Source organism: Myxocyprinus asiaticus, chromosome 45 (assembly GCF_019703515.2).
Source record: "Myxocyprinus asiaticus isolate MX2 ecotype Aquarium Trade chromosome 45, UBuf_Myxa_2, whole genome shotgun sequence".
NCBI classification, from domain to species: Eukaryota; Metazoa; Chordata; class Actinopteri; order Cypriniformes; family Catostomidae; genus Myxocyprinus; species Myxocyprinus asiaticus.
Window position 1 is genome coordinate 17359936 of NC_059388.1, and position 27960 is coordinate 17387895.

The 27960-nt window shown below is 41.4% G+C and overlaps 1 protein-coding gene across 1 annotated transcript; it reads right to left on the minus strand.

Annotated features, from left to right (window-relative positions):
* Positions 1–865: 865 nt before the first annotated feature.
* Positions 866–27941, minus strand: lrguk (leucine-rich repeats and guanylate kinase domain containing). The gene is made up of 20 exons (XM_051688293.1): positions 27694–27941; positions 27385–27486; positions 25610–25691; positions 25244–25344; positions 24176–24257; positions 22123–22247; positions 20575–20718; positions 16160–16240; positions 15977–16063; positions 15643–15749; positions 15259–15378; positions 14925–15021; positions 12728–12841; positions 12397–12598; positions 11381–11500; positions 10432–10547; positions 10141–10223; positions 8941–9057; positions 6136–6293; positions 866–2544 (listed from the first exon to the last, which is right to left on the minus strand). Exons 1-20 carry the CDS (start codon positions 27697–27699, stop codon positions 2381–2383), a joined length of 2208 nt encoding a protein of 735 aa, XP_051544253.1. The 5' UTR covers positions 27700–27941; the 3' UTR covers positions 866–2380.
* Between the last annotated feature and the right edge of the window lie 19 nt (positions 27942–27960).

The following is a 27960-nucleotide window of genomic DNA, read 5'->3' on the forward strand; positions in this document are numbered from 1 at the left end:
TTTTACCAGCTGTCAGGTCCAGTGAGAAACTGCCTTGTAGTTTCTAGTACATTGGCTACATACCTGTCTTTATGTGTTCGTTGTGCCAGCCACCTCGGTAATCGATGTTATACAGCAGTCTCCATAGTAACATTCAAGTGTATTGGTTGACTGAGCGTGCCACTCTGCAGGTGTGATTGCTCAACACGGTGAAACAAACTCTGGCTACGTCTACAACATCAGGGGTGATACAACTGCTTGCAGACAGAGTGTCCATTTATTTCTGTTCGTTATTTTTATTTATTAATTTTGTTCATTGCATCAAAAATCAAATGCCATGGACTTGGCTGGACTATGAAAAAAATCCCGAATCCCAAAGGCTGGAGTCCGTGACAAGTCCAAGTCCATTAAAATTGGACTCGTGACTCGGACTCGAGTCCGAGTACGAACTCAAGTACCCCAACTCTACATTGTGGAGACATAAACTTCTATTCTAAAACAAGGCTGAAATCTAAGCAGGTCATTGTGGCCATAATCAAGCTACTTAAACACCATTCTAACTTTCAGCAGCAATTATAGGTACTTACTGTGATCCTTGCAGGCCTGAGCTAACACAAACACTCACAGACAACAGCTTTAAGGAAAAAATACAACAGCTCTACTTTGATTTAGCCTCTCGTTCTCTCTCATCTCTGTGTTTAAAAAATGATTTATGTTGGTTTCTTTGTCTTCCAGTGCTGCTCTGGATAATTTTAAGTGGACAAATTTGTCTTTCTCTGAGATATGATCTTGATTTTCAGAGTGCAGGTTATGGATGTTTAAAGACTGAAATCATGTGTGTGGAAAAATTATTTTGATACTATGAATATGTTATGCCACAAAAGCTATCACACCATCTTAAGTGCACACACAAAAACAATGTCAGCATAACTGACACATTCTGTCGTTCATTGACTGTTTGTGAAACCTGTTTGAAAACAGTCATTATTTTCCATCACAAAAATTACATCACACCTTTATTTTCATGTACTTCCACAGTACACATTTTTTGAGAGGACAACTGTGCTTATGAGATTATTGTGAAGTATTAGGAGACAGAAAGAGAGAGAGAGATGGGATTTAGATATGGATGATAAGGTAACTAAGGTGTGAAGACTGTCTCTGTATGTAGGTTATGCCTGAAGGCTCTCAAAGTACTGTGAGCCATCTTGTCTGAAACTGCCTTACTGAATTATGAGATCATTGCAACATCTGCTAGTTAGAGGGACTGACGCTGATGGATGGCCAGGTGTGTGTACAAACAGATCCACACACAAACTCACCCACAACACATACCTTGCACTGATGAAAAATGAATGGGGAAATGAAATGCAACTTGTGTCAAGTGAAACCTGTATACAGCTGTCTCATACTGTATTTACTCAAATTAACATGGGGGTTGAGTCATTTACTGTAAATCCAAAATGATCTCTTACATGAAAACCAACATTGGTTTTTGTAGGTATTTATACATAAAGTGTGGTTCTACATTTGAACAGATAAGGATACATACACTATAAAAATATGGGCAGCTTCTAAAATGTGAACCTTTTTTATGTGTGTCAGATATAACCAAGAGATACATTAATTACAGGCACTCAGACAGAAAACTCTATCTAATCAAATACAACATTCTCCATCTGCTCACTGGAGAAGAACGTATTCCATTTGAGTAACATTTTACAATACATGTCCATGTTGCATATATAGTAATTCGGACAACATCAAGGTCCTAATCACCCTGCCAGGATTTATTTGTGTTAATGACCATCTGACTGTACATCTTCTTACTTATTCCTTGGCTAATTACCAAATAAATAAACTAATGGACATTAAAAATGGATTAGAGTATAAATTATTTGATTATGCGAGAAGAAATAGCTAGCACAGTTAATTATAAAATAGTTTGCCTGGGACAACGGTCCATTACACAGTTATAATGCAAAAGTATTTAAGTGCAGAATACCGCAACTGACCAATCAGAATCAAGTATCCCACAGAGTGGTGAAATAATATAAATTATAACTTGCTCTTTACAATAACTCAGTACTTCCTTTGTAATTACACTGTAACATGTATGTATATATAATCTATGTAGTGTAAAGTGTGACCAAAACTTCACACTATGACATTACTGTATGGCTTCCTGTGTCCACAGCACCGGGCAGACAAAGATATTTGACCAAGGGTTAAGGGTTCGAGGGTTAATTAAACTTAAATACTTTTACTAAAAAACTGTAAGGATGTCATTTAGCTATTTCCACTACTAACAGGACAGACACAACATTAACATGAGGTCCTAAAATGTATTTCCCTTTATCTACACTTTTACAATCCCTCCACTACCTCTCTATCCTTGCAGTCACTCTTTTGGACCGGAATCATTGGTCTTGCGTCCAGATGGGATGGGGGGCAGGACTGGTTTGGTGTTGGCACCTGGGCGGCCCGGGGAGGAGGGGAGTGTTGGTGAGACACGCTCGGAGGCTGAGCGAGGAGAATCAGGGGTCAGGCCAGAGTCCATGTGACCTGCATGACACCAGTCAGCTATGCATTGGTCAAATTAACATGGGGGTTGAGTCATTTATTGTAAATCCAAAATGATCTCTTACTGTAAAACCAACATTGGTTTTTGTAGGTATTTATACATAAAGTGTGGTTCTACATTTGAACAGATAAGGATACATTCACTATAAAAATATGGGCAGCTTCTAAAATGTGAACCTTTTTTACGTATATACAACTTTAGAGACATACAAATGTTTACGAATCCTTTGAGATTCATTCATTTGCTGATTTTATTGTATTTCATATAAATTAGATTAATTAAATATAACGGCATCACATTTACACCGATCAGCCACAACATTAAAACCACCTGCCTAATATTGGGTAGGTCCCCCTTGTGCCGCCAAAACAGCGCCAACCTGCATCTCAGAATAACATTTGTTGTACGTACGTAAAAGGGTTTTGTTTTAGAGGTAACACTTTGCAACAAGGTTCCATTTGTCAACATTAGTTAACAACATTAGTTAAAGGTTAAGTTCACCCAAAAATGAAAATTCTCTCATGACTGACACACATTTAAGCCATCCCAGATGTTTATGACTTTCCTTCCTCAGCAGAACCGAAGTGAAGATTTTTATAAGCACATTTCAGCTCTTTTTGTCCATACATTGCAATGAGACTAATGGCTTAAACTAATGACTACTAGTCGACTAGGAAAATCTTTGGTTGGGGACAGCCCTAAAAATCTTCACTTCGGATCTGCTGAAGAAGCAAAGTCATGAGAGAATTATCATTTTTGGGTGAACTAACCCTTTAACATGAACTAACAATGAATAATTGTATTTTTATGAACTAACATTAACAAAGATTATTAAATGCTGTAAAAAATATATATTGTTCATTATAAGTTCTGTAAAGTTGCTGGCAAAGACAGGCTGATGAAGACGATGATGAAGTTAGAACCCAGGTGCAGTTTATTTACATAAGTGTTATCCAACAACCGTAAATCCAAACGTGAAACAAAACATTAACATAAACTTGACTTGACTACCAAACAACATTACATAAACACAATACCTGACAATGGACAATGGCAAACATGAGGCTTAAATACATGGACAAGAGAGAAACATGACAATGATAACCAATGACAAGATAGAACTGATAACAAGGTAACAAGACAATAAACCAATGAAAGCAAGACACATGAACATGAAGGGAAACATGGAATCACATGACCAGGGGATCACATGACATGAAACAGGGAATCACATGACATGGCAGGGAAAATGGAAAAACATGACACATGACTATAAAACAGGAACTAAACTTCCAAAATAAAAGACATTAACACAAAACAATAACAAAAACACATAAAACCATGACATATCCCCCCACTAGGGGCGGCTCCCAAAGCCCCAAAACAAAAACACAGAGTTCAAGAGGGAGCTGGGGGGGGGGGCATGACATGGTAACATGGTATGGCAGCATCCTAACTTGGCATGGTAGGCGTCGATGCTGACTCATTGGTAGTGGCAGGCTGGAGCATTGGACTATGGAGCAGAGGTGGGCCTGGACCGTGGAGCAGAGGCGGGCCTGGACCGTGGAGCAGAGGCGGGCCTGGACTGTGGAGCAGAGGCGGGCTAGGACAGTGGAGCAGAGGCGGGCCAGGACAGTGGAGCAAATGCTTGCTTGTGATATGGCATGGAGCAGTCTGGGGCTTGACTGAGACATGGAATGGAGCAGACTGAAGCTTGGCTGTGACATGGCATGGAGCAGACTGAGGTTCAGCTGTGACATGGCGTTAAGCAGACTGAGGTGTTATTGTGATGGGCTCAGGCATTGCTGTGACATGGCATGGAGAATGCTGAGGCATTGCTGTGACATGGTATGGAGCAGGCTGAGGCGTTGCTGTGACATGGCATAGAGCAGGCTGAGGCATTGCTGTGACATGGCATGGAGCAGGCTGAGGCATGGCTGTGACATGGTATGGAGCAGGCTGAGGCATGGCTGTGACATGGCATGGAGCAGGCTGAGGCGTGGCTGTGACATGGAGCAGGTTGAGGCGTGGCTGTGACATATGGCATGGAGCAGGCTGAGGCGTGGCTGTGACATGGCATGAAGCAGGCTGAGGCGTGGCTGTGACATGGCATGGAGCAGGCTGAGGCATGGCTGTGACATGGCATGGAGAAGGCCGAGGCGTGACATGGCATGGAGCAGACTCAAGCGTGGCTGTGACATGGCATGGAGCAGGCTGAGGCATGGCTGTGACATGGCATGGAGAAGGCCGAGGCGTGACATGGCATGGAGCAGACTCAAGCGTGGCTGTGACATGGCATGAGCAGGCCGAGATGTGACATGGCATGGAGCAGACTCAGGCGTGGCTGTGACATGGCATGGAGCAGGCTGAGGCGTGGCTGTGACATGGCATGGAGCAGACTCTGGCATGGCTATGACATGGCATGGAGCAGGCCGAGGCATGGCTGTGACATGGCATGGAGCAGACACAGGTGTGGCTGTGACATGGCATGGAGCAGACACAGGTGTGGCTGTGACATGGCATGGAGCAGACTCAGGATCCGGGGCAGAAGGTGGCGCAAGCTCTGCGACCATGACGTGGGACCCTGGCTCGTCGACCATGACGTGGGACCCTGGCTCGTCGACCATGACGTGAGACCCTGGCTCGGCGACCATGACGTGGGACCCTGGCTCGGCGACCATGACGTGAGACCCTGGCTTGGCGACCATGACGTGGGACCCTGGCTCAGCGACCATGACGTGGGACCCTGGCTCGGCGACCATGACGCGAGACCCTGGCTCGGCGGCCATGACGTGGGACCCTGGCTCGGCGGCCATGACGTGAGACCCTGGCTCGGCAGCCATGACGTGGAACTCTGGCTCGGCGGCCATGACGTGGAACTCTGGCTCGGCGGCCATGACGTGGAACTCTGACTACCAAACAATGTTTGACTACCAAACAACGTTACATAAACACAATACCTAACAATGGACAATGGCAAACATGAGGCTTAAATACATGGACAAGGGAGAAACATGACAATGATAACCAATGACAAGACAGAACTGGTAACAAGACAATAAACCAATGAGAGCAAGACACATGAACATGGAGGGAAACATGAAATCACATGACCAGGGGACCACATGACATGAAACAGAGAATCACATGACATGGCAGGGAAACTGGAAATAACATGACATGGAACACATGACTATAAAACAGAAACTAAACTTCCAAAATAAAAGACATTCACACAAAACATGAACAAAAACACACAAAACCATGACAAGTTCAAGATACCGAATGCATTAACTAATGTTAACAAATGGAACCTTATTGTAAAATGTTACCTTTTAAGATGCTGTCGATACGTTGATATTGTACTTTTCAGTGTTGATCCAAATGTACAAAAATGAATGTGTACACTTTACATACAAATACCTACAGTATGAATACTTATAAAATCACCTTGGAAAATCAGTAGCTGAATGAAGATGGTTTATATATATATGTGAGTAAAATCAACTATGACTTTATATACAAATCAGATCTGCTAAATAGATATCTTATATATGCCACTAGCTCTTCACCTCTAAGGGAGTCTCGGTCCTGCCCCAACATTGACATATCCAAAGGCTCAATGTTGTGCCCTGACCCAGCATCTGATCCTCTGGCTGGACTTTCTGCTGAGAGCGCTCCTGCAGAGCTCCTCATAGACAAGCCAGAACTGATATGAGATTCCTCAGAACTGTGAGAAAGGGGAGAGAATGAGAGAGAGACAGAGAAAGTTAGACAGAAAGAGATGAAGAAGATGAAAGAGAAAAGGAAGACAGTCATACCAGTGCTCATATTTGTTTGACAGTGAAAGGCTCTTAAAGACAAATCACAATTTGAGTTTTGTGGCTTTGAGTCCATCTTTGTTAACTTTGAGGTCATCTACAGTATATGCTAGTGTACTCATAAAGTTGACAAAACTACCTTTTAGCAAATACACAGATGAGTCAAAACATTATGACCACCTGCCTAATATGCTGTAGGCCCTCTGCATGCTGCAAAAACAGCGCAGACCCACTGAGGCATGGACTCTACAAGACCCCTGAAGGTGTTCTGTGGTATCTGGCACCAAGACACTAGCAGCAGATCCTTCAAGTCCTGTAAGTTACAAGGTGAAGCCGACATGGATCGGACTTGTTGGTCCAGCACATCCCACAGATGCTCAATCAGATTGAGATCTGGGGAATCTGGAGGCCAGGGCAACACCTTGAACTCTTCATTATGTTCCTCAAACCATTCCCGAACAATGTGTGCAGTGTGGCAGGGCGCATTATCCTGCTGAAAGTGGACACTGCCATCAGGGAATACCATTGTCATGAAGGGGTGTACCTGGTCTGCAACAATGTTTAGGTAGGTGGCACGTGTCAAATTGACGTCCACATTAATGGCCGGACCCAGGGTTTCCCAGCAGAACATTGCCTAGAGCATCACACTCTTTCCACTGGCTATTTGTCTTCCCACAGTGCATCCTGGTGCCATCACTTCCCCAGGTAAATGGTGCACACATATATGGCCTTCCATGTGATGTAAAAGAAAACGGGACTCATCAGACCAGACGACCTTGAGTACTGCTGCAAGGCCCAGTTCCGATGCTCGCGTGCCCATTGTAGGCACTTTCGACGGTGGACAGGGGTCATCATGGGCACTCTGACTGGTCTGTGTCTATGCAGCCCCATATGCAGCAGGGTTCAATGCACTGTGTTGTGACACATTCCTCCCGTTACCATCATTCAAATTTTCTGCCACAGTAGACCTTCTGTCGGTTCGGACCAGACGGGATAGTCTTCGTTGCCCTCGCACATCAATAAGCCTTGAGTGCCCAACACCCTGTTTGCGGTTTGTCCCTCTTCAGACCACTGTCGGCAGGTACTCACCACTGCTGTCTGGGTGCACCCCACAAGCTTTGCAGTTTTAGAGATGCTCTGACCCAGTTGTCTGGCCATAACAGCTTGGACCTTGACAAAGTCACTCAGGTCTTTACTCCTGCCCATTTCTCTTGCATTCAACACGTTGACTACGAGAACTGATTGTTCGATTACCATCTAATCTACCCAGACCTTGACATGTGGCCTTGTTAGGAGATGATCAACATTATTCGCTTCACCTGTGAGTGGTTATAATGTTTTGGCTCATCAGTGTATATGCACTACAATTTACATTCTGTCTCTCCCAGCAAATGGACCAAAAATATTGCTGACTCATCTTGCACTTGCATTTTGACCAATGAAATGCTCTCTAGAAGGAGATTGTCCCTCCTCTTAATACCACTTCTTGGGACTAGCAACAGCAATTAGCAAATCACGTTCATGGCTATGTAAACTAAAGGTTATTGACCATTAAAAAAAAGAAGAGTCGAGCCCTTCTATATGTCCTGCCCCAATTTCAAGTTTCAATAAAAAATATGTCAACACAGAAAAGAAAACTGTGCTCATCAAGCCGATTCATGGGGTCTTTACAGTTTCATTCTGCGACAATCCTCAGTAGGCCTGGAAAGAAACTATAAAGAACAACAACTTTAATATGGAAATTACTCACTCTTTAGAGGTTTTAGTTAAAACACATACACACAAATCAGTGCTGAACCAGCTAAAACCTCAAGTCTCAGGTCTCCCATTAACAAGTTTTGATTAAATATAATGATACAGTTTTGTTTTTACGGAGTTGGCAATGGTCTCTTCATAGATATCCCTTGATTACACAGCTTGCATTTTCAATTGATTTCAGAGTAGAATTTATAACTAGACTGTAAAGTAACAAACTCCAAATGCATATCACCTTTCCCTGGCGGAGGAGAAACAAAAAGCCATGTTTAACACAATTTAGTCCTGCACATTAGTTTAATAATTTTTTTCCTATCTAATAAGCTAAAGCAGGAGCACCACGCAGGCCGGGCGGCTGTGTGAATCTCTCAGGATTCTTCTTAATTAGCTAAATTACTGTGTATTTAAATATCTTGGGGACATGCATATTTCACAGGAGTAGTCTTGTATATCTTCGCCTGTTTAGAGTCCCTGAGCACACACATGAGAGAGGCATAAGCACCGATAGTAATAAATCTATATTTACGTGCTCCAACACATTCATCTTCCAGATGGCCTGGGGCATGTCAGCTACTGTACTTGAATGCTTTGACTTTGAGCTGGGGATAAAAACTTTGATATTTGAGCCTGGATGTGTGTAAAATGGAGACAGAGGTTATAAACATAAAGGAAGGGGCTACAAGATAAAACACATCTCTGGAAATGATATACAGTAGCAGAGGACTTTGGGGAAAGGTTAATTGTCCTGCTGTTCCGGGGTCAGAGGGGAGAAGTGAAAAAGTCAAGGTGTGTGTTGCATACCTGCTATCCTCATCGAGGTCAGGACCGCTGAGGACAACTGGACGCATTGGGGAGGATGAGGGGCCATGTGGAGGCCGGGAGTGAGATGCTAATGATGATGAAGCTGTTGGTGCACTCCTGTGACATACAAATAAATACACAGATATCAGTAAAGTAGTATACATAAAGGCCTGTGGTGGTGCTGGCAAAATTTTGCTGAGGAGACCAATTTTGGGCCATTTAATTTTATTACCACAAGAGACCCAAACATCCCAAATTTCAGTGACTAGAATTACATCACTAATGTTCCATATATTTGCATGAAGACAAAAACACCACATATGTAAAACCACAAAAATATGTTAGTCATGTCAACACCGTTTTCCTTTTTTTTTCAATGTAAACATGTGCAAGCTAGATGGACGTTGTTGACTGTTGTGCCATGTTTCATTGTTTTATCAGCGTCTTGTGCAGGAGCGCCACATTTTTAAAAAATAATTAAAATTTTTAAAAATGTGTTACATTCTTTGTGCTGCATCCTTTTAATGCACAAACATTCTCAGTCTGAACGGCCCTTGGTGAAATGCTGTGGTTCTGTGGTGGTTCAAAACATTGATCTGTTTGTTTGCGTAAGAAACAGATCAATATTTAAGTCCTTTTTTACTGTAAATCAACACTTTCACTGGCACTTTCACACTCAGCCACATACTGGCTGGGGCTAGTCAAAGGTGGAGATTTATAGTAAAAAGGACTTATTGATTTGCTTCTCACCCACACTTATCACTTTGCTTCTGAAGACATGTTTTTAAAACTGGACACTTATGGATTACTTTTATGCTGACATTATGTCCTTTTTGCATCTTTAAATTTCTGGTCACCATTCACTTGTACTGTGAGGACCAACAGAGCTGAGATATTCTTCTAAAAAAAATGTATTTGTGTTTTGCAGAAGAAAGAAAGTCATACACATCTGGGATGGCATGAGGGTGAGTAAATGATGAGAGAATTTTCATTTTTGGGTGAACTATCCCTCTAACCAACGATGTGAGTTCAGGTGCGGGACCCATTTGACAGAGCACAATTAAACCTGAAACTTAAATCAGCGCATATAAAAATGGAATTACACTTGATTCACTCATGTTTTAGAAGTTGTCCTCTGTCTATGAATTCTTCACTGCCCAATCTAAATTTTTGGCAAAAGTACAGTCAGGGTTATTTTACCTCTGAAACAGCTCTGCATAAGCACCAGGACTCTTTCCACTCAGCGCTTCCCGAATTAGCTGCTCCCGTCTGGAGGCCATTTCCTACAGGGTTTACAGAAATATTTTAGACCATCACTTCATCCCTATCTGTTCTTCATGACAATGATAGCTTCTGTGGATTATAAGAAAAATGAACAGCAACGCTCTCCAAGTTCTGTTCTCATGTGGTTAAATTTAACAGAAAAAGTTATGGTGTAGCATGAATGATTGTGTAAAAATAAAGCCAACAATGCTGGAATTTCTCACTCACTGCAGGGTTTTGTTGAGGGGTCATTTTGGCCTGGATTTTGTTCTGGTAGTTTCTGCTGTAGGAGTCCATGAGGTCAGTGGCCTCTGTGTTGGCTGCCAGTAACTCACCTGTTCCATCTACAACAGAACTATCATTAGGGCATTCGGCCATCATGAACAGATGTCTACTGTGGCTGTATCAGTGAAATGCCACAACCTCATCCAGAGAACAACTACTTACAACTATATTCTATATAATTCTGTATAAGTGTCCCGAAGACAGAATTGACCTCATTTAAAGGGATAGTTTGACCCAAATGAAAATTCTGTCATTTACTCACCATCATTTAGTTTCAAACCCGTAAGATTTTCTTTCTTCCATGGTACACAAAAAGAGATGTTAAGAAGAATGTTAGTCTCAGTCAATATTCACTTTCATTCCATCTTTTTCCATATAATGAAAGTAAATGGTGACTGAGGCTAGCATTGTTATTTTCATTTTTGGATAAACTATCCCTTTAAAGGTGCTGTAAGCGATTTTTTCATGGAAAGGTACGCAAAACAATGTCATACTCCCTGAAAGATATCACTGAAATAAGTGTTGTGAGATATCTCACCGGTCTCAGTGACAGCTCTAGACTCTGTAAACAACAAACAAAAATGTGTCCGCAGGCCGCGGTCTCTGACGCTTTCTGCCTGTCAAATGTTTTACACGTTCTCTTAGTGTTGTCGTGGCAGCAAATTATTGAGGCTTACTGCCATATTCTGATCTATAATTTGTCAGCTGAGGGTGCTATTCACTACTCTTGTGTTTGACAACCGTGGGAACATGTTTGTGTCTGCTTTTAATGGTATTGGTGCGGTGTTTTGAAAAGGGGGGCATGGCTAAATCAACGGCTCAGACTCGTGGAAGTTAGAATGGCTAAAATCGCTTACAGCACCATTAGGGCAAAGTGTGGCTGAGAGCTCACTAGTGGAGTTGTTGTCAGGGGTGATTGAGCTACTTTCTTCTTCTCTTTTTTCATGCTCTTCTAAACCCAGGTACTCCTTCACCAGCAGCTTTAAAGTCCGGTAGGCCTCAGCACGATCATCTGATAAGCATACAGCACCAAAATAGTCCTCATTTTATTCACTGCATTTATAAGGGGGCCAATAAAATGTGAAAGAATCTTTAAAAAACATTTTGATTAGGCAGGTAAAGGATTTGCTTTATTGTAACTTCGGGGTTTCTTACAATTCAAAGAGGGAAATAAAATATCACTTCTTATAAATACACAGTTTAATTAACCTTTTAATTAATATTACATTTTCGTATCATTTGTTTAACCCTATGTTGTTCCAACCCCCTTTTATTAGAATGTCCTTTTCCATACAATGAAAGTGGATGGTGATTTATAAAGGCAAGCTCCAAATAAGCATCAATGTATCATACAAGAAACACATAGAACTCGTGCGCTATGTTCCAAGTCTTCTGAGTTAATACGATTTGTTTAAGTACCATGCAGGCCAAAATTTAAGTTGTGATTCACTGATAATTGCTCTCTGCTCTGCCCAAGGTCTAAAATGAGCTACAGAAGTCATACTTTGTACTACAAAAATGATGCTTCAACTCTCTTGACACCAGTTGCCATTAGTTCTCATGTGTCTTGTGACCAAACATATCAAACCTGCACAATAGGTGTTTTATTACATTTGAGAGCAAAAGATAAGGGCAAGACTTTCAGTAAATAATGCCTTAAATTTCAGAAAACTAGGAATAGAGCATATGAACCACTTTGTTGGTGCTTTTTTCAATTTGGAACTTGGAATTATAAATCATTATAAATTTTTCTTTGTATGCAAAGAGTTGCTTGGAAATTCTGCCTAACATCTCCTTTTGGAACAATGAAAATAACACAATGCTGGAATGACATGAGAGTGAATAAATAATGCAATTTTTTATTTATTTCAGGGTATTCCTTTTAATGGATTAATAAAAGTTTGTTACCAGAAGGAATAACATTGTCAAAGAAGCCGGGCTTTTCTCTGTTGGTCTTGGTGTACAAGTCAATGCGAGACACGGCTGTTTCCATTTGAGCGTTACTGTAGAATCCTCTCGCTTTCAAACAGCAGATGTAATTATCAACAGTAGTGGGGATCAGCAAAACATAACGGGGCTCAAAATACGAGTTCTTCAAACTATACACGCCCTGGAATTGGAGCAAACACACAAAATGTCCAGTACAATTAACTGCTGTTGCATTTGACTCAGTCGATGGTAATTTTGAGGTTGGCCAAAGCATGTTAACATGGTGGAACATGTTTTCATAACACCATACCTCTAGTTCCATGTGTACACAACATGCCAGACCCTCACGAGCCACACACTCAATGGACTCCTGAGACAGACCATACCAATGACCTCCGTATTGCATCGTCTGGACAAATTTACCCTGAGAGTGAGAGAGTAAAACAGAAATTGTCCAATTTCAAACATTGATGACATCCAAATCTAGCAAAATCAGCAAACATATAAACACTGCTGTGATGCAATTTCAAATATAACTGCTGAGGAAGTTAAAGCAAATTTTGCATCTTCCTCTCTCCTGACTGGCGTAATCCACCACTATGTAATGGGAACGTAATAGTGGATTTTTCTTTTGGTGTTGGAGCAAATGGGAACATAAAAATTAATTTTTTTCACAGTAAAAAACAAAATATTGTGGAAATAGGTTAATAATAAATTAATAGGTACTTAATGAATCTAGTTATGTTTACATGCTTATAATACAGTGGCCTAATATCTACAGCCCATTGTAGCTTTGGTGCTGCTGGCTGAAGTTTTCAGATGGTCCCTTACCACACACTCCACAGTTTTAGCAAGTTTTAGCACAATGCGAGGACTTTTCAGACAGTCCGTTACCCACCGTAGGCACAATTTCCAAAGAATATCAAGATTAAATTAATTATATTTTAATTAAGATTTTGTGGTAACGCCATCGGACCAGCTTAAATATGGTACAAATCGCATCCCGCATTGATTCGATACGGGACGCATTATTTCATCTTTAAATATTTTATGGGACGATCCTGTATTTTACGGGACGGGTGGCAACCCTACTTGGGACTACCGCTCTGAAATGATGATGTCCAGAGATTGGACTGCATTCAGACTAGCACAGTAATGCATGGAGCTAGCGCATGCAATGCTACGTAAAGTGACCTTGTCCAGAAAGAACGATTCGTAGCAACCTCTTTCTTATGGCCGTTTATGTAAACCGAGAAGGGTATAGCTGCAGGCATACAGTAGCTCCAAAAAGGGGCGTAAGTTCCAAATCGCAATTAAAGATATAGGGAGCCCCTAACCTTATCCTTTCCCTAACCTTGACCCTTTTGGAGTTGGTGCAACCCCCTTTTTGGAGTAACCTCGCCCCCTTTTGGTGTAACTCCACCCTCTTTTAGAGTAACCCTGCCCTCTTTTGAAGATTCCACCCCCATTTGGAGGTCTCCGCCCTGCAGCTTTACCTACTTGCGTAAACCTGGAGATATTAACGCAATTTGACAATAGAGGTCACTGTTGCCCCAAACATTGCAAATGTACAGTTCTATCCTTCTTATCGGTAATTTGTACTCATGACAGAAAAGATCTCGCGACACAGCAGACAATGATCCGCGACCCAGTGGTTGAGAAACCCTGCCTTAGACGATATTGTAAGTGGAGCATGACTTTCAAAAGAGCAAAAGTTAATCTCAAATTCATCCATTCATCTCTTGAATAGGAATCATCATGAATGTTCAAGGTGTTCAGCTCAGATTCGTGGAAGAGCAACGCTCTCAGCTATGACCTAAACTCTTAACCTTTGCAGTCCAGGGGAACATCGTTCTTCACACGGCTTCACATAGACAAACCTTTGACCCACGTGTCTAACTGCACCTGGGTCCATTTAGGCACTGCATTGCTATTTATCACCCAGCAAGATGCTAATGTCACTTCCTGTCTCTTCTAGTCAAGCTTTTACTCCAGAAAGCCATTTCAAAGTGAAACCTACCTTAAACACATGTTTCTCTCTCTCTTTACTGTCTCTGCTGGTCAAGGTTGCTTTAAAACATCAGTAAAAATCCCAACCATACTCTAATCCTTCCCTTTATTTGCTTTAACAGGCCCAAAGAGACATACAAAGCTTTGTGAAGGGGAAAAGGCAGAGGAGCGTTTGGGTCTTCAGAATGCAGACACACATCTGTGATATAGGTAGAAGAGGTTAGTCTGTAAAACTCACATCAGTCCTGTCCTCTGCACTGGCAGCATAAGGTTATAATCACACTTCAAAAGGCTTCCTTCCAGCCTCTATCAATCAATAACACAGACTTATAAAGCAACACTTAAGAGCTAAACGAGATAGTGGAAGCATAAAACATTAACATAGGAAACTAAATACTGTCCACTGTTAGAGTAAAATACTTATTTCTAATGCCTTCTGTGGATTAACAACTTTAAAAATAGATTAAAACAATCATTCAAATGTGACAGAGAATTACCATTTGAAACATGTTTTGAAATTCTTCCTCGGGAACAAAGTGATAGTCTAAGCCATCCTCTTCCCCATAATAGGGTCCCCTGGTGGTGTGGCAGGCACTTAAAACAAAAAGACAATAAATTCTCTGATGATCTAGTTATGCACAAGTACAAGAAGAACACATAAAATCATTGTTTAGGCCACAGGTGTAAAACAAACAACCTTTATAGAATTTTATTCTAGATAAATACATTATATCACAAAATAGAGTGCAAATAAAGCACAGTAAAATATGTCACTTGTAAGAAAATTCTATCAGTAGTGGCTACTAAAATGCACTTCAAACTGACAATCACCCATAAGCAAAATAGTCACTGAATTCTTGGCACAACTTATGGGCAAGTTCCCTCTTTCCACAGGCCTGTGGGCCAGTAAGGACCAGCATGGGGTAGGGAGCATCCAGACTCGGCAGAGTACTTGTGAATTAAACAGAATGACATGGAACAATCTAGATTAGTAAATAATATCAGCATGAACTGAGCAAATTAAGTCTCTGTGAGAAAGTTAACCAAATATGATTAGATGGTACACTGAATGACTTCTAATGGAGACACACTATACTGGTCTGGATTAACATTATCTCAGATCTGAGTCATTTGAAGGGATTTCTGCTCTGAAATTCCCTTTGTGGACAGGACATGCCCCTAAAAAGAATCAGACAGGCAATCTAAAAGTCACACCTGTCAAATATAACCTGCGGCTGCATGAGCTGATACACCAAGTGCGTCATGTGATCTCTGGCTGCCACCACCTCTAGAGGAGGGTCATACTTGTTAACAGCAGACACCTGAAAATGAAAGACAACAGCAACATGCACTTTATTTTCTGACAAACATTCAAAGCAAGTTTGTTTTTCTATTTTAACACTTTCGGATCTTTGACAAGTAGAGCTCTGGACTTTAAAAAGCCTGCAAAGGGATTCCTGTTGAAACTGCATTGTAGTGCAAAAATAGGTGCTTCACTTTTTAGAAACAAGAAACTATAATAACAAGACACTTGAAATAACATAACCACCTTCTCTTCTGCAGTTACAGTCTGTTGGTCAAGAAAAGTGAGGTGCTGAAGAAGGAAGATCACAGCCATTCTGTAGTCATCTTGGTCCTGCAAAAGAGTAAATGGTAATGAAGGAAATATTAGGTAGAGATATAAGCCCAGTCTTGTCTGTGTTGTGAAGTTTTCTGGTTAAGATGGCCTCACCTGGACTGGGTTTTTTAGGAGATTCAGATCTCTCAACAAAACAAGGTAATGTAAATGTGAGGCTTGCTTTATTTCACTGATCTGATAGACAGAACACATAAAAACAGACAATTTGCCATAGACATAAATAAAATTGGATAAAATTCAAGATAAATATAAAAAGCCCAGATGGAATCTGCTGACATTTTTCGGCACTGATTTTGAGGGGAAATCTATGGAAATCTGTGGAATTATTTAACTATGGAAAACTATGGGTGCATCTCTATCAGCTTCCTAGTTCAGTAGTCAGGGCACTGATCAGGAAGTCAGACACTTCTAGGGCTTCTAGTCTTAATCGCAAAATTGTTCCAGTGCACTGAAAAGTTTGCTGCCTTAAAGTTCCCAGAATGCCCTGTAAAACCAGGGAGCATCGTTGCTCACTATGTTCCCTTCCTGGAAACATTGTCATGTCTTCTAAAGTCATTAGAAGATAAGCACAATTGTAAAACTATGAAGTCAAAGCCTTATTTTCTCAACAACAGCGATGCTGTTGATTAATACCAGCTGTGTTTTAATGAAGAAGCGATTTATCTACAGGAGTCTGCAGTTGCATATAAGTGTGTTTATTTCATTGTTTTACTTTGTTGTAGAGTGGTATTCATTGCTAGACTTGTGCTATTTGTTTACTGGCTTGAACTCGCGTCGCTTAAACGTGTGTTGATGTGTGTGCTATATTGTTTTGACTTGTCCCAGGGTATTCACTGCTAGATTTAGAGTTGTTTGTCCAGTGTGTGTAAAACCATCATTGTTTTTAGTGTCTATAAACAGTGCTTCACTTGTTTTAGAGTATTATTTATTGCTAAAGTGTAGCATAATTTATTTGCGGTGTACTGAAGTCGCGTTTGTTCCCGCGCTGTTCACCTCGCGAGACCCGTAGTTTCGGTTGCCCACGTGACTAGCTTTGTGCTAAGTAGCATTAAGGCGTGTCCTGCTTTTTTTACTGTACGGCTCGTTATCATTGTGTATATTTTTGACGTGAATGCTGACGCGGAAGAGGCAGCGGAAGTGGTAGCCCTCATGAAAAGCCCTCCTTGTGTGAAGACCTACTTGTGTAAAGACCAGCGAGTCTACCTGTGCGAGTCCACCGAGCAAGGACACCGACAAGGCGCCACTCACCATACAGTAGCACTTAAGTATCTTTTAATTTTATATCTTTTCTTATTTTCCTTGTACATACTAACATGTCTACTTCACGAATAACATATGCCTTCAAGCACATCCCTGTTATCTGTTACAGACAGTTTACACGATATAGATGCAAGACAAAACGCAACCCACACAACCTACGGCCACTTTGCACTTCAGCACCTGCTCCGCTCTCTTTCTCAGTGGGACTCTGGAACTGCCAGTCAGCTGTGAACAAAGCTGATTTCATTCCAGCCTTTGCCACACAGTCCACCCTCAGCATCCTGGCACTGACAGAAACATGGATACGTCCAGAGGATACAGCAACACCTGCTGCTCTCTAACAACTTCTCCTTCTCTCATACCCCTCGACACACCGGTAGGGGTGGGGGAACAGGTTTGCTCATTCATAACAACTGGACTTTTCCACCACACTCTTCTCTATGTAACAATACAACTTTTGAATTCCATGCTATTACTACAATGCAACCCACAAAAATACACGTTGTTGTCATTTATCGCCCTCCTGGTCAGCTGGCAAACTTTCTCGAGGAGTTGGATGTCCTGCTGTCCTCCTTCCCGGAGGATGGTAAGCCACTTGTGGTTCTTGGTGATTTCAACATACTCCAAGTCAAGCACCAGGCCACTGAACTGAATGCTCTTCTGGCCTCATTTGACTTGGAAAGACTAATCACCACAGCAACTCACAGATCGGGCAACAAGCTGGAACCTCATTTTTACACGTAACTGTACCAACTCAGATATTCTTGTTACTCCTTTACATGTCTCTGATCACTACTTTGTTCAATTCAACATGACTCTCCCATCTCCATTAAAAGAGACTCCACCCTTGGTTCTCTTTCACCCTCTCGCATTTCCACTGCTGTCTCTACCTCTCTTCCCACACAAAATGTATTTTCCACCCTTGATGTAAACACTGCCACAGATAAAATAAGCTCTATTTTAACAACCTGTCTAGACAACATCTGTCCTCTCGCCTCAAGGCCAGCATGTACTACACCACGCAGCCCCTGGCTCTCTGACGTCCTTCGTGAACATCGGACTGACCTCAGGGCAGATGAGAGGAGATGGCGGAAATCTAAAGATCCAGCAGGTCTAGGTAAGTATCAGTCTCTGCTTGCAACTTTTTCAGATAATGTTAAATCTGCAAAAACTTCCTACTACCAGAACAAGATCAACAGCACCACAGACACTCGCAGCTTGTTTAGAACATTCAACACACTTCTCTGCCCTCCTCCTCTACCACCTGACACATCACTGACAGCAGATTTCTTCGCCACATTTTTATTAATAAGGTTACAACCATCAGCAATACATTCTCAGCACCTCACCCTGTCAAACACCCGTCTCCTGTATGCAACTCCTCTGTCTCTATGTTCTCTCCTCTGACTGACACTGAGGTCTCTAAACTCCTCTCAACCCCACCTCTCAACCACCCCACCACCTGTTCCCTTGACCCCATTCCTTCTCACCTTCTCCACGCCATCTCTCCGTCCATCTTACCTGCACTCACTCACATAATTAACACATCTCTACTTACAGGCACTTTTCGCACTACATTTAAGCAGGCTCGAGTAACCCTGCTGCTGAAGAAACCCGCACTTAATCCCACACAAATGGAACACTACAGACCAGTCTCTCTCATCCCATTCATGGCAAAAACACTTGAAAGGGCATTTTTCAATCAAATCTCTGCCTACCTCTCGCAGAACAAGCTGCTGGATGACAATCAGTCAGGCTTCAAAAGTGACACTCCACCGAGACTGCCCTGCTGTCTGTCACTGAGTTGCTGAGACAGGCGAAAGCTGAATCCAGATCATCCGTCCTGATTCTACTGGACCTGTCTGCAGCTTTCGACACAGTCAATGATCAGATCTTACTCTCCACCCTCTCTTCGCTGGGTATCACAGGAACTGTGCTTGACTGGTTTAATTCCTATCTCTCAGGTAGGTCCTTCAAGGTAGCCTGGAGAGGTGAGGTGAGGTGTCCAAGCCACATCAGCTACTTACTGGGGTACATCAGAGTTCAGTGCTTGGGCCACTTCTCTTCTCTACATACACAACATCACTGGGACCCATCATTCAGGCACATGAGTTCTCTTACCATTGCCACGCTGATGACATGCAACTCTACTTGTTTTTCCAGCCCAACGACACCACAGTGACTGCTCGAATCTCTGCCTGCCTGGCAGACATCTTGGCTGGGATAAAGGAACACCACCTGCAACTTAACCCAGCCAAGACCGACCCTGCTGTTGAACACAACATCACCGTGCAGCTGGGTGCAACTACAGTAACGCCTTCCAAAACGTCAGAAATCTAGGGGTAACCATCGATAACAAACTCAATTTCACAGACCACATCTCAAAGACCACAAGATCATGTAGATTTACACTCTACAATATCAGGAAGATAAGACCCTTCCTCTCTGAACATGCCACACAACTTCTTGTTCAGTCACTTGTCAGAACTAGACTGGACTACTGTAACACTCTCATTGCAGGCCTCCCTGCATGTGCAATTAGACCCCTGCAAATGATCCAGAATGCAGCAGCACATCTGGTCCTTGATCAACCAAAGAGAGAACATGTTACACCACTCCTTGTCTCTCTTCACTGGCTGCCTGTCTCCTTAAGATGATTCGCTTATGTTTTTCCTCTTTTGTAAGTCGCTTTGGATAAAAGCGTCTGCCAAATGAATAAATATAAATGTAAATGTAATGTGCAAGCTCGTAATCGCTTTGCAGGTGATTGAGTCGTAAGTGTCCCAATGCTCAGTGGATGAACACCCTACCCAGTGGTCGAATTCGTGTTCATAATATACCGATTCATGACATAGGGAGCTAGGGAGCTGATTGAGATGCATCCTATATTAAGTGATACAATCTCATTGGTAGCTGAAAGCATAACCAAAGTAGCCACAATAATCAATAAAAAAAAAGCGGCAGGGAATGTGTAGAACTTAGTGAATAATGGGCATTCAAAATGTCCGTAAATCTGCGATTTCTGTGTACAGATTCTGTGTTGGCCTGATCATGAATATGTTACCACATAGAGTACTGATGTTTTTCATTGCAATTTTCACAAAATTAAACCTTCCTAACCTTTTTATCAAGTTTCACTAGACATATTGACTCTTTTTTTTGTTAGTACTTTGTTATTCTGTGGTGTATTCTAACATTAGAAACCATGTGCATAATACAATAAGACAAGAATATAGCATTTCCTTTACCAGATTGCTCTCAAGGTTGACTGCTCCCAGGAGATGAAGGTTTTGGAGACCTGCAAGACTTTGAATTCGGTTACAGGACAGATCCAGAACCTGCAGGTTCCGTAGAGTCTGGAGATTCTCAATATTTTGTATGACATTCCCCTTCTTAACACACAACCAGACACACACACACACACACACACACACACACACACACACACACACACATACACACTGAAATTATCATTTGAATTGAAGAAAAGTAAGTCAAATACTTTGATGCCCATCTGCACAGTTATGGAACATTCCTGTCTGAATGTAACTGTTTAATTGACAGGTGAGCTTCGTTATCATGAGGTGATGGGTAAGGACTGACAGCTGAACATCTGGTAAGGCAGAGAATGCATATCAATGAACAAGAGGCTCTGCACACACCCTATGGTTGTACAGTGAATCTCTTGTCCTAGTTTATCATCTAGAGTCCAGCTTCCAATGCCCTGGCCTTACAATACCCCATGCCTGGCAGAGAACAGTGGGGGATGGCGACCATGAGGGGCTCTGGAAGCTCCAGATCCAAAGTGTGATGGGTGTGAGAGGAACAGGCTGACAGGAGCACGCTGTTCAGGGTCTCAGAGCACCTGGGGGGTGGACTGGTTCAGCATGCAGGCGATTGTGTATGTGTATCCACTGCTGTGTGTGTACTCTTTCTTAACGAGGTCTGGGCTCTCTCACGCCAGCAGCTTGGCCTCGTGAGGAAATGGACACCAAAGGACACAGCACTGCTGATGATGAAGATTCTCTTTGATAAAGGACAGCAAAAAACATCAAACTTCAGATGAGTGGCAAAGGTCTGATGGTACGCTGGCCTGCCATATGGTGGGCTTCAACACTAGGCTTTGTTATATTGTTTGAGAAGACCGGAACCTTATCAAGCATACAGCCTAAAAACACACAGTTAAGGGGGTTGTGGTGTAGGAAAAACTGCCAAGTTTATCAAAACAGTAGGGGGAAGTGGCAAAACATGAGGGAGTGCTGTTGCCTACACTATCACAAACTGTGAGCAAAGGTAACCTTTCTGAAAGTGTTGACACAACAACATTATCTGGAGGAGGATGACAGGTGACCGGGAGATACAACGAGGTGAGCAGTGAACAAAGAGCAGAAAAATATGTCAACAGGTTATGCAAGCTGATGCTAATTAATCCAACAGAGACTCATAAACAATTTGAGGTCCAATATAAAAAATTAAAATCAAGTGTTATTATGTTCATTCATCGGCTCATAATGTAGAGCGTAACATAATTTCCCAAACAAACATGAACATTTTACTCACAAAGAATCAATAAACCTATCCTTGCCTTCATGTCCTTGATGATTTCCCACCTCAAAACACACATTAATTACTTTACAAATTTCCTCTTCATTAGTAAATATTTTAAAACATACACTCATATTTTATACCACTCTGCACTTATTAATCAGCAGAAATAAATTAGCTGTGTTAAGTGTGTTGTTGTTAAATATTTGCTGGTAAATTTGTGTATGTTTGTTTAAGAGGGCTGACGTTACCAGGCAGAGCTCTCTGAGGGGTAGATGGTTCAGGCCTCTAATGCGTGAGATGTTGTTATGAGCCAGGCTGAGGTGTGAGAGCCTTTCACACTTTTCCAAGCCTCTGATCACACTAAAAGAGTTATCTGAGCAGTGAGGAATGGTCAAAGACATTTTTGTTTACTTGCTTATAATAAATCAATAGTTAAAATTCAACATGAAATCAAATGTAACCCTATATGTTCTGGGTTTATTACAAGTAAAGCTCAGTCGACAGCATTTGAAGCGTAGTGTTGATTACAACATAAAATATTTTCATTTATTTAAAAAGAGCAGTTACAGTGAGACACTTACAATGGAAGTGAATGAGGCCAGTACATAAACATTAAAATACACTGTTTCAAAAGTATAGTGACAAGACTTAAACATTATATGTGTTAACTTGACTCTAGTGTAATAGAGTGTAATAGACTCTAGTGTAATATGTGATTTTAGTGTGATAAAATTGCTTATTTGGTTTACTGATGTTGTGTCACCATGGCAAAAAAGTTGTCACACTAAAACCACGTAAACACGTATAGGACTCTATTTTCGTAAGTGCGCAAAGCGCAGCGCTACAACCGTGCACAAAGTCTTATCCAATTTTCGTGAGAGCACTGTTTCTAGGTGCAATTTTTGTTGCAGCGCAAAGTGCAAGTGGCCGTATGTGGAAGTGTTTGTGCTATCTATGGGTGTATGTGCGCAAATTGGGGTGTATTGTATGTAAATGAAGCGTAATTTGACATTTTCCTCAGAAATAGGTCATTGCGCTAAGACGTTTCAAAAGCACGTCTTTTTGCAGCCAAAGTCTAAAGTCAGTTTCTGCATTTGCAGTTTGGAGATTCCACCAGCAGGTGTTAATAAAGTAAATGTCCAAACTAAATATTTTCAATGAATTTTTTTGTGTTTCAATTAATGAATTACATTTTTCAAACTCAAAATCAACCTGAAGAAGTGAAGTGCGTGCCGAAATAATCACTGTTAATACTAGCCATGATTTGTGTATCAGTAGATGAAAATGATTTATGATACTTACCTTCTTTACAATTTAACGGAGCATAAATCCAAATCCTGACAAGAACCACATTTTCCATGAGTATAAAAGAAGCATGTCACTGTCATAGAAATATGGCTGACATTCAACAGGGACACACTTAATGCATAAAAGAGGTACATCCATATTTCTATTCTTCTAATTCATTGTATACAGTCAATTTACACTACCAACTTCTTATGAATGTGATGTCTTTGTTTATATCACTGGTGCTTGAAAGGGAATGGATTATATAACAGGACACAGACGGTGCCAGAGAAGAACCTCAGAATTAAATTGCACTTGACCCAGCCCATTAGCACTTTGTGCACGCAATTTCGCCAAACCTACTTGCGCCCTAGACTTGGCGCATGCTTGCACGAAAATACCAAAACTTCCTGGCCATGCCAATTGACTTTACGTGTATGACTTCTGGCATAGCGCTTCTGCTCTTAAACTAGGGCCCATAATGTTTACGTCTTGTGGCTATACTTTTGAAACAATGTTTATGGAGTGGCCCCATTCAATTCCATTGTAAGTGCCTTGTATAACCACGATTTGTTCTTTTTTTTATTTATTTTTTTATAAACAAGAGATGAGTTAAAAATATTTTTTCAACTTAATTTGTATTAAACCTGGAATAATTCTTTAAAACACATACAGTCTTTTTTTAATGATTTTTCAGTGCACGTTATTAAGATAATTTTTTATTTGCCTTTATAATCTTTCAACAAAACTTGCTTTGTCTCTAAAACGACTTCCCTTTTCGGCTTATTTCACTAATCCCTCTTATTTTTCAACCACCTGGCTCTATTCTGGTATGCAATGGCAACTTTTTTTGATCCAATCAATTCCTGATGTATAAAATAATTTTTTCTTGTTGAATTGCCTGTTTGAATAGCACTTTGAAATTTGTTACATTACTGAAGTAAAATGGGATGTGAATGCTGTTTTATGTTGTTTTAATCAAACTCTCAAACTTTGCAATCATTAAAAGGATACAGTCAAGAATCAGTTTGGTCAAAGAAGAATACGCAGAAAGATCTTTCATTACTGAGATCTGGTTGTGTGAGAAATTCACTTCCTGCATCAAAAAAAAGTATATGTCACAATATATGAAAAACCCCAACATTTTAAAAAATACATGATTATAGCTAGGGTTTTTAAAACTCTAGAGCTGTGTCCCAAATGACACAATATACACTATGCACTCAGCCGTGTAGTGTATGAATTTGCATAGTGTAGTATCTTCTCAAATGGAACACTTAACGTTTTTTTACTACACGGAATCATTTGCCAGTTAACAGCTGACGGAAGTGACATTTCAAGCGCACATGCTATCCTCACTGAAGTTTCGCTTGTTGCCACATTTCCATTATTTACAATTGTTTTGTCAGACCAACATCACAGCCAGGTAACTCCGCCCCTTCCGCTATGTACGGCAAGCAGCGTGCACTGAGTGCATTAAGTGTCCAACATTCCACACTCCATTTTGACGGTTGAAAAGTGCATCATCAGGTACACTTCTTTTTGCTGCATTTTCAGTGTAAACATACTACTCGCACTACTTACACTAAAAAATGGCGTAGAATAGTGCAGAAGTGTACGATTTGGGACACACCTTAGGCTCTAAAAATATTCTCATTAAAGCTGAAGTGTGTACCTTTTTCTGTGTTTATATACCTTCTCGTCTCCCAGCTTAATACTTTTCTGGAAAACGGTAAATACTGTGTCTATGTCCAGCCCGACACAACAACATTGGCTCAACCAAAAGCATGGGGCGGGACTATCTGTTTGTTAGATCCACAGAAGACGGGGGGCTTATTCAGAAAGCTGTTTGAAAATAATGTTTATTTTTACAATTCCGTTCAGTGGGGCATAAATTACCCACTTCAGCTTTAACTGATTAAAATATATTGTTAGAATACACAACAGCTAACTTTAATATGCCATATTACCTCTGATACTGTAAGAAAACGCTGAGACACAATGAAGTCTCTTAAATTAATCACTGTTGTATGGGAAAGCTCGACCTCATATGACATCACATGTTATACTGATCTGAATCACCTTGAGATTTTTTGGCGGCTGGAATCCAAAGAAATCCGTGAGCTGGTTGTGGGAAGCATCCAGTATGATGAGGTGTGGCATGTGACTCACACAGGATAAATCTACAAGTCACAAAACATTAAGCAGAAAGAGCAGGAGAAAGATGGATGACAAGCATCCACACAGCAGAGATAATTCATCCTGCTACCAAGCAACCATGACGGGCACGGATGGAAAAAATCAGGCAAACACTTTCAACAAGAGGATATTAGAGCAAATATCTACATTAGCGCAAGACAAATCTGAGTGGGTCTGAAAAATGACAGCAAATTTCATTTCACCATATAGTTTTCATGTAACACAAACATTAAGCCGATGTAAACCTACCTTTTATTTTATTGTTGGGAAGCTCTAGCTTTTGAAGATAGACATAATTGCATAAAATGGAGACATTTTTCAAGTCGCACCCCTGTGGCCAAAAACACAATCAGAAATTCAGTTGGTGGCAATAAAATTTCCTCCAGTAAAACCCTGAAACTAAAGGAGAGTATGATGCATTAGGAATGGGACATAAACTAATTTGGGGGCCACTTCTGTTTCTCTCCAGCAAAGTCATACAACTAAACAATATCAGAGCTTCCAGGCAAAAAAAAAAAAACATTAATTTTCCACCAGTGCTTCCATCTTGTAAGCCTGGCTGGGGAATATTATATGGAAAATATCCCTACATTGCATGGTGATGTAACAGTCTGAGTTTGTGTGTGTGTGTTTACAGTATGTAGCTACCTTTTTGGGACATCCTTAACTGAAAAAATTATGAATAAATTAAGTAAATAATGTTTTTCTTTTTTTTTTTTTTTAATGCATAAAGTTTTCTTTTTAGGGGTAGGGTTAGTTTTTAGTAATTACACTGATGAGCCAAAAAATTATGACCACTCACAGGTGAAGTGAATAACACTGATCATTTCCTAGCAAGGCCACATGTCAAAGTCTGGGTAGATTAGATGGTAAGCGAACAATCAGTTCTCGTAGTCAACGTGTTGAATGCAGCAGAAATGGGCAGGAGTAAAGACCTGAGTGACTTTGACAAGGGCCAAATTGTTATGGCCAGACGACTGGGGCAGAGCATCTCTGAAATGGCAAGGCTTGTGGGGTGCTCCCGGTCAGCAGTAGTGAGTACCTGCCGACAGTGGTTGAGGAGGGACAAACCGGCGACAGGGTGTTGGGCGCCCAACAAAGGGCAACAAAGACTATCCCGTCTGGTCTGAACCGACAGAAGGTCTACTGTGGCACAAGTCACAGAAAATGTTAATGATGGTTATGGGAGGAATGTGTCAACACACAGTGCATCGCACCCTGCTGCGTATGGGGCTGCGTAGCCGCAGACTGGTCATAGTGCCCGTGATGACCCCAGTCCAACGTCGAAAGTGCCTACAATGGGCACGCAAGCGTCAGAACTGGACCTTGGAGCAGTGGAAGATGGTCACCTGGTCTGATGAGTCCCGCTTTCTTTTACATCACACGGACGGCTGTGAATGTGTGTGCCGTTTACCTGGGGAAGTGATGGAACCAGGGTGCACTGTGGGAAGACGAAAAGCTGGTAGAGGGAGTGCGATGCTCTGGGCAATGTTCTGCTGGGAATCCCTTGGTCCGGCCATTCATGTGGATGTCAATTTGACACGTGCCACCTACCTAAACACTGTTGCAGACAATGTACACCCTTTCATGGCAATGGTATTCTCTGATGGCAGTGTCCACTTTCAGCAGGATGATGCGCCCTGCCACATGGCACACATTGTTTGGGAATGGTTTGAGGAATACGATGAAGAGTTCAAGGTGTTGCCCTGGCCTCCAAATCTCAATCCGATTGAGCATCTGTGTGATGTGCTGGACCAATAAGTCCGATCCATGGAGGCTCCACCTTCGCAACTTACAGGATCTGCTGCTAATGTCTTGGTGACAGATACCACAGGACACCTTCAGGGGTCTTGTAGAGTTCATGCCTCGAGGGGTCGGCGCTGTTTTGGCGGCACGCGGGGACCAACAGCATATTATGCAGGTGGTCATAATGTTTTGGCTCATTAGTGTATAATAGTTTTACAGTATAAGTCTGTATAGTATGTTCTAAATAGATAGCTAAAATGTGTGTGTGTGTCACTCACTGGCACAGAGAGACACAGGTATGTATGCTGGAGTCCTGTTGCCGAATGTCCCAGGTTGTACAGGCATTTGGACACCTCATCCTGTGTTAATTCACCATCATTCTCCATTTCAAGAATAAAAGAAACAAGCCCCACCATGTTGAAAAACCATGATCGTTAAAACACATATAATACTAATTTATTTATCTTTCTTTCAACATTTTTTTTCACTCAAATTGCACGGATTTAAATGCTTGCTTACAGAGATACATTTACATACAAGAACACCAGGTACAATAACTGTAAATAACTGTTTTTGAGGGCTGTTACCTCCATTGCTGATGTGTGTATTAACTGTGTGCATCCCTCTTCTGCTGCTGCTTTCTCTATGTTGTCCTGTCTCCAGAGAGCAACGCTTGTTACTGGACAATTAAGGGAGGCTAATGTTTAGCTAAACACAAACAGCAAAGATGGACTGTTTAACGCCATACATGACGAAAAACAAATGATTTCTCGGACTGAACGCAAATTAAAGTGAACTTTCTGTGAGACGCACGGATAACTGTAAGCAACAACAAGCTAAGTTGCGCACGCTGC